The 8,047-nt window shown below is 40.4% G+C and overlaps 1 protein-coding gene across 1 annotated transcript; it reads right to left on the bottom strand.

Annotated features, from left to right (window-relative positions):
- Positions 1–1,164: 1,164 nt before the first annotated feature.
- Positions 1,165–4,040, bottom strand: LOC143621135 (G-type lectin S-receptor-like serine/threonine-protein kinase SD2-2). Its single transcript, XM_077092649.1, has one exon. It carries the CDS (start codon positions 3,920–3,922, stop codon positions 1,478–1,480), a length of 2,445 nt encoding a protein of 814 aa, XP_076948764.1. The 5' UTR covers positions 3,923–4,040; the 3' UTR covers positions 1,165–1,477.
- Between the last annotated feature and the right edge of the window lie 4,007 nt (positions 4,041–8,047).

Here is an 8,047-nt window from a genome sequence, read left to right as displayed (position 1 = left end):
TTCCATAACTACGAAAGAGCTTTAGTACAATGCCATAAGAAGTTGTCCATGAAAGTAGCGAGAGTTTAAGAAAACACGTAAACACGCTTTTTAGTGAATGGTGAGACCTCTGTTTGATGATGACTCAGATTCATAGCTTAGTTGCTGTTATCGCGTTCATTAGTGATTTTATATGCTAAGATATGATTTCTTTAACGTCATGAATTTATCATGTTTTAGGCTAAGTATCTCATTAAATGTGTTACTAAGGCCGTACAAAGTACGATGCAAAATGCGCACAATCTATCTATGATCGGATTATGCACAATCTATCTATAATATCAATAATTATTATTTAAATAATAATAATATCAAGATATAAATATTGTGTAAGGTAAGTCAAATTAGATTTAACTCTTAGGAACCCGTCATAAAATTCGGGCCACCCACTAGTATATATACAGATGTTTGATTGTATTGGAAGGAATTCATCTTTCCAACTCCAACCATCATTAAACCCTTGTGCAATGCATCATCTTTATCCCTCTCATTCTTAAACCATTCATTCAGTATTAATTAAAATAAATAGAATAACATTTCATAATTCATAATTTAAAAAGTTTACAAAATAGATCATAATAGTAAGTTAAATAAATAATGTTTTATTCACATCCTCAACATTGTGCCATTTCACGATTTCGTGCTAGCAACGAATCCAAAGTCGCTCCGTTTGAATGATCATGCGTCTATAGGAAGAAGTCCATATCTTTTTCGTCTATTCTTGCATCATCCGAAATTCACCGTACAACTATTGTGTCGAACTCGTGAAAAACGGGATAACGCAAGAATTTTGATTGATTTTGTGAAAAATTGTTGAAATGGCAGCGAGTAAAATTAAGTTGATATTGCGAGTATTGGTCTTGATTTTAGTCTTTGTTTCACCTTGAGCCGGGTTATTTTAGCATTTTGAAAGGTTGAATCTAGTAAAGCGGTATGTATAAATATAAAATGTAAATAATTTTGCGAAAATGTGTTGAGTTGAAAACGAGACTATTATTAATTAAAGAACCAACGCCTATATTTAACGGTAAAAAACGACTTGATCTACACTCATCTTCGACATTCAGTCCCCCCACCCACCCGCTTCCTTCTTCACCCATTCCGTCCCCATAAAGGATATGTGTGGATAAATGTTACTTGGTCGAAACTATAAATTAAGACTTGATGATTTTAATGAGTACACATGTCTAAAGTCTAGAAAACAATAAATGGAATGGCTAGTGTCTTTATCCTATGGATTTAATGTTGTGTTGTCTGGTCTCAACAACGTGGACCATATACTTTTCTTTCAAATCTATGTAACAAAGACACATAAATAATTCAAAATCACTAGTTGCCTAGAAAGATTATAACATTTTAATCTTACCATAAACCAAAATTAACATATTAACTATTAATTAAACTATTGTCTATTAACATAATCACCTTAAACAACAAACTATGAATCCTTAGACTCATTCGAGACCCGAGTGAACGTTTCGAACGTTTCGTTTTGACTGTTCCCGCCAACGCCACAAAAGGACTCGCCAGCGACCAACGCTTGAAGCAGCTTAGGTGGCGGTGGCACCTCCACCGCCACCACCCCTTCCAACATCTTCACCACCATCCCCATTGTCGGTCTAGCTACCTCCTCGTCTTGGATACACCACACCGCCACCAACCCGAGTCTCACCACTTCCTCCATATTATACTCCCCGCCAAGCCTCTCGTCCACAACATCCGCCACGTCTCCTTCCGTTATCCTTTTCGCTGCCCACGGCGGAAAAAACCACTTTTCGTTACCGTTACCACCATCCGGCGGGCCCTCCACATTTCGACGACCCCCTAACAACTCCAACATCGTCATCCCGTAACTATACACGTCCGCCTTTGTGGTTATAGCCACTCCCGATATCCACTCGGGAGCAACATACCCCCAGGTTCCTCTCATTGTGGCCAAAACCCGACTAAAATCCCGCCCGATCAACTTTGCCAAACCAAAATCCGACACCTTAGCGGAAAAATCTTGATCGAGTAAAATATTTTCCGGCTTAATATCACAATGTATTATACAATTCCGACACTCTTCGTGCAAATACGCAATCCCTCGTGCGGTCCCAACCGCAATCCTAAATCTAGCATCCCAATCAAGATTCCGCCCACCCGATTTCAAGTAAACGCTTAACGGACCGTTTGGCATGTAATCATAAACTAGAAGCCTATGTGACTCTTCAGAGCAAAAGCCCCTTAATCTAACAAGATTAACATGTTGAATGTTACCAATTGTACATACCTCCGCTCGGAACTCCTTTTCACCACCACCCGGTCGTTCCAACCGCTTCACTGCCACCATGGTTGAATCGACATTCCCACTGAAAACCGCCCCGAACCCACCATGTCCCAGCTGCTCTGAGAACCCGTTTGTGACTGCGTGAAGCTCTTTGTATGTGAAAACCTTTAAATTTGTTACCGGGAACACAGATTCCTCTTCTAGTTTCTTTCTTGTAATCGTTTTCTTCCTTAAAATCACGAAAACGATGAACACGATCAACGAAATCGCAAGAAAACAACTCACCGTGCTTATCAAAATAACCATATTTCGTCCCATTTTCTTTCCGAATACTCCTCTAGGAACTCTAACAATCAACGAATTTTGAATTATCCCCAAATCCGAACTCGAATTCCCAAGATTCAAAATCCCCCCAAAATAATTCTTGCAGGAATTCGTTTTCGGATTATGCGACAAAGCAACACACGAACAATCACTCAAACATCTCCGTTCACAATCACTTCGACTACCTGTCGACGACTCAACCTTCTGTTGATCAAACGTGACATCACCGATCTCCTCAAACTCATCATTCCCACAATTACTGTCATCACTATCTGTCACACACCCACCCGAATAATCCCCAGCATCCCACCCAGCCCCATCCACGGGCCGAAACCCATCCAAACATTTACACGGATTCACAACCGATTTCGAATTACAAAACCCAAAATTCCCACACAACCCATACACCCTACACCAGTTATCCGGTTGAGACCAAAACTTATTCCAAGACTCCGTCTGGTGCGACCAAGTACTCTGCACAATCTGCCCAGACGAATCAATTTTAAACCGAGTCAACAATATTTGCTGACTAGTTATCTCAGTAAACCCGAAAGTTGCCATTTCGGTAAAGGGGCGTTCGAAGTAAAACCTGTAAATGTAAGGAAGAGTCATCTCCGGTACATTCGCAAAGATGCTCCCTGTCCAGTTCCCACTCGACCAATATGGTCGAGTCCCATTAAACAAAAGCTCTATCTCACCAAACCCCTGCGGCCGCAGCCTCAACGAATACAACCCGGGAGCCGGATCATTCGAGCTTCTCCAGCAAGTCAACGTTTGACCAGCTGTCAAATTCATCCCAGGCAAAAACGTGTCTGCAGGGTAGTCAAAGCTACGCCAGACAACAACACCAAGAGCATCAGTAACTATCATGTCACCATCTTCTTGCAGCTTCACATCAGTAAAACTAAAACCACTGTTGTTGTTTCCAGTTTTACTGACGCTTGTCCAAACGAGGTCGCAGTTATATTTTATAACGATGTTTTGGCCGACGATCTCGAAAGAGGAGGATTCTTGGGTGGCCAATGGGGAGTCACGATTGGCCACCCAGACGTATGTAGGAGTGGGTATTGAGGCGTACCAAATGCCTAAATACCATTTGGATTCGTCGTTTGTGTGGAAGAAACCGAGGGCGAATGTTTTGTTCTCGCTGTAAATTGTGGAGTTGCCGGAGATTATTAGCTTAGATGATGAGTTAGGGTTTGAGCAATTGGATTGGGTGGAGGTTGATGATTGTAATAATGATGTTGAAATGAGTGTAAAGATGAAGATGAGTCTGAAAGAAGAAGTCATAGTTTAAGTGGAAGCATCTGCATCTGCATCTGCATTAATGGAAGCTTGAGCTCCAAAAATAATAACAGATGGAGAATTGGAGATAGTCTTTGTTTGTGTGCAAGAGAATGAGGGAGGGGTTGGGTTGGGTTAGGGGTGTAGGTAAATAAGCAAAAATTATTATTGTTTTTCTTTTTAATTTGGTACTTTATCTTTGAGAAGTTATTCATTTACTTCCATGAAGTTGGAGTGCATGTGTCGTTTTGGTTCGGTTATTCATTCCACGGTTTCTACCGAATCCGAAAACCGATATTCGGTTTTTACAAAATCATCCAGAGAAACTGATAACAGTATTCAGTTAGATTAATTAGTTAGTTTGTTGCTTTTGATTCGATTAATTTTGGTTAATAATCAAAACCAGACTGTGATAAATTTTTTTATTAGAAGTACATGGAATGAAGGTATAAAAGTTATATTTGTATGAAATATAAGTGGTTTAGTTAATTTTGGATAACCAAGGAAATGAATAAAAATAACTGATTTCTAGTTAATTTGATTTTTGATAATTAGGTTTTCAGTTAATTTTGATTTGGTTTCGTTGGTCAATGATCCGGTTATCGCTCATCCCTGCACTTCATGACTATAAATGAAATATGCAAAAATGAAATAAACTATTAACTTTGATTTTTGATAAAAGTTAAATTTGTATGAAATATAAATGGTTTAGTTATTTTGGATAACTAAGGGAACCAAAAACCGAAAACAAACAATAACTGAATTCTGGTTAATTTGATTTTTGATAACTCGGTTTTCAGTTAATTTTGATTCGGTTTCGATGGTTAATGATCTGGTTATCGCCCATCCCTACACTTCATGACTATAAATGAAACATGCAAGAACGAAATAAACTATTCTCAAAATGTTAATAGAAACCGGACCAATATAAACAAACCTGGTAATTTTGTGAGTGATAGGTTAATTGTTATGTGTTGATAACACGTCTTAGATTTAATACTCTTTTAGGTATATGCATTTATGTATGTAAACGAAAGTCTCACTACTTTGGTGGTTGTATTGAAATTTATGAAACATGAGTGGCATAAGATGTATGAAAGGAAGTCTTGGTAACAGTTCACAGTTGTACAGTGGCAGACAAGAGGATCTTCGAGCATTGGAATACCCTCGAGTTCCTATTTCTTTTTATTTTAAAAATGAAATTAATATTTTAAGAAGTGTTTAGACTAGATTAAGGTAACATGTTAAAAGATATTTCAATTAAGGCAAATCATTAATAATGGAACCTCGTCCCTTCTTTATGTGTTACACATTTTTCTTAATAATTTACTATTTTTTTTTTGTCAAATGAGTTGAATTTGTTGAACGGATTAAATGTTTGAATATCATATTTACTTATAAAATATCGTTAAATGTGTGAATTTTTTACCACTTAGTTTTTAAGATCATATCACATATGTAACTAACTTTTTTTCTTAAACATATGTAATGATTTCAAAAAAACAATTATTCTTAATTTTTTTTAATGTGAAATGAGCGTATCGATTGGTTGGGAAAAGCCATAGCCCTGTACGCTAAGCCTTTACGCCTGCCACTGCCTTACTACGCACATCTCTTTTGACGCCCCTCATACACACTTGTAATGGTGTTTGACGTCTTAAATTGATGATGCGTACAAGGGCCATTGCCTAGTACACTTGGTCAAACAATTAATTGTGTCATGTTGTAATTTTACTATATTTTTAGTGCCCCAATGGTTGTATACTTGTATGTGTGCTGGTATGGATTGTAGTATATAACATTTTGGAATTTAAGTTAAAAGTATACGCTAATTTGTATAGTATTCGTTTACTAGTTCCCTTTGACTTAGATTCCAATATCTAATACCCGTTGTATATTCACCGACATGATATCCTTAACAAATTTGTTCTTAATTAAATAATATTTAGCTATGTTTAATAATAATAAAAAAAATCGTAACAGACAATATGCTAGTCCTTTTCATTGACATAATCATTTCTTCTACATGATTGAAATCTGGAAATAAAATGACATACCAACTTTAGAATATTATTTTTATGAGTTGATTTTTCTTTTGTTCGTTTGTGTTATATGAATCTTTATATTCTATATCTCTGTGATAAATTTGTTCCATTTCAAAAATAGATTGATCTTGCATTGCTGGATTTGAACGTCAAACTCTTAGATAGAGGGGATGCACCTTAACACGTTTAAAAGTTATCTATGAGCTATTTAAGTTAAAAATAAAAGTGTATTGTTTAGTTTAGTTAATAAGTGAAGAGGTAGGTCCCAGCAGAGCCCAGTTGGACCCGCAAGACTCACCTTGAATAGGGACGTCTGCGCAATGACCAACTGCTCCAGCAGGACCCACCATGCTCAGAGAACCTTACGCGCAGTACGCCAGCTGTACCCGCAGGGAAAGCCTCCCAATGGCGAAGTACCCCGCCTGTTCCCGCAGCTGCGGATACAAGCCATCAGGGAAGGCTACCCGCACTAACAGCAAGGCTACACGCACAAGGCATTCGCTACTTCAGTAGTCACATGAAGGAATGAGCAAGGCGGGAATACTCCCGCCTAAATGAGCCAGTCCGTATGCTTCTGGAAGGTCTTTCGTACTATACCTACTAAGGTATGGGCGGAACAGACAATTTGACCAGAGCAGCCCATGAACCAATCACAGGGTGACAGCTCACCGACAACAATACGAGGAGGAGCACCCTCTAGTACTGTTTGTCACTATTAGCCGCTGCCTACTCACCAACCCTTACGATGGGACGTGCGCAGCCTACAGTTGGTGGATAGGCTACGACCAACAGTAAAGGTCGGGTGCGCTTCCCGCGAGTGCCAGGAGGACCCAGCAAAGAAGGCCCTATCGTCATCAAAAGCCAGCTGGGGCACTACATCACCTCCCGCACTCTTGCTGACAACGGCGCCTCGTCAACGGTGATGTACAGGCAGTTCTTCGACAAGCTAGATGACGAAGACAAGGAACGCCTGGAAACGATCTGCGCCTCGATGGAAGGGTTTGATGGCAGCACAAACACCCCCCTGGGTATCCTATCTTTCCCCGTCACTCTTACGGATAGGAAACACTCCCGCACAGAAGATGTGGACTTTGTCGTGATGAGGAAGCCACACCACACATACGACATTCTCTTCCGGAGAGACGGGATGGCAAGATTCAACGCCGTGGTATCCTCAGTCCACGGCATGATGGGATGGCCAACAGCTGAGGGTGTAGCGATGATCACCGGCATTCCCCAGGTATGCATCGCATCTGTCTCATCTAAACCCAAACCAAAGATGGCTAAACCAACCATCACCGAACCAGAAAGATGGGCCTTCAACGGCAAGTACCCGGACCAGGCCGTCTCCATTGGCCCAACAATTGTTGATCCCACACGCACCTTACTCAAGCGCTTATTACAAAAGAACGCTGACATCTTCGCGTGGACACCAGCTGACATGACTGGTGTACCCCGAAGTAAGGCAGAGCATAAGCTCAAATGCGATCCGGCTGTTACGCCGATCGTACAAAAGCGCAGAGTAATGGGGCCAGAACAAACTAACGCGTGTAGAACCCAAGTCAAGGAACTCCTTGACGCAGGCATCGTACGCGTTAGTAGATATCAAACTTGGGTTGCAAATCCCGTTATGGTACCGAAGAATAACAAACAATGGCGCATGTGCATAGATTTCAAAGACTTGAACAAAGCATGCCCCAAAGATTGTTATCCGTTACCTGAAATTGATCTTAAGGTGAACTCGTTGGCAACATTCCGCCTTAAATGCTTCCTGGACGCGTATAAGGGGTACCATCAAATCCACATGGCCGTTGATGATCAGGACAAAACCGCTTTTCGGACGCCCGATGGCACATTTTGTTACCAAATGATGCCATTCGGACTTAAGAATGCCGGGTCCACATACCAACGCCTGATGGACAGCCAGTTTCATGCCCAAATTGGGAGGAACTTGGAAGTCTACATGGATGACTTGGTCATCAAAAGCCCTGACCCAGAAGCGATGTTGAAAGACATCGAAGAAACTTTCAACACGCTCAGGAAGATAAACATGAAGCTCAACCCGAGCAAGTGTGCCTTTGGAATG

This window comes from Bidens hawaiensis, unplaced genomic scaffold, assembly GCF_021521415.1.
Source record: "Bidens hawaiensis isolate Kalapana, Puna unplaced genomic scaffold, B.hawaiensis_p1.1 tig00002772_1, whole genome shotgun sequence".
Classification (NCBI taxonomy): domain Eukaryota; kingdom Viridiplantae; phylum Streptophyta; class Magnoliopsida; order Asterales; family Asteraceae; genus Bidens; species Bidens hawaiensis.
This window is presented reverse-complemented; position numbering and strand designations above follow the sequence as displayed.

Bases quoted from the DNA above. Each gene is read 5' to 3' on its own strand.
- LOC143621135 (XM_077092649.1), bottom strand. From the start codon at position 3,922: ATGACTTCTTCTTTCAGACTCATCTTCATCTTTACACTCATTTCAACA.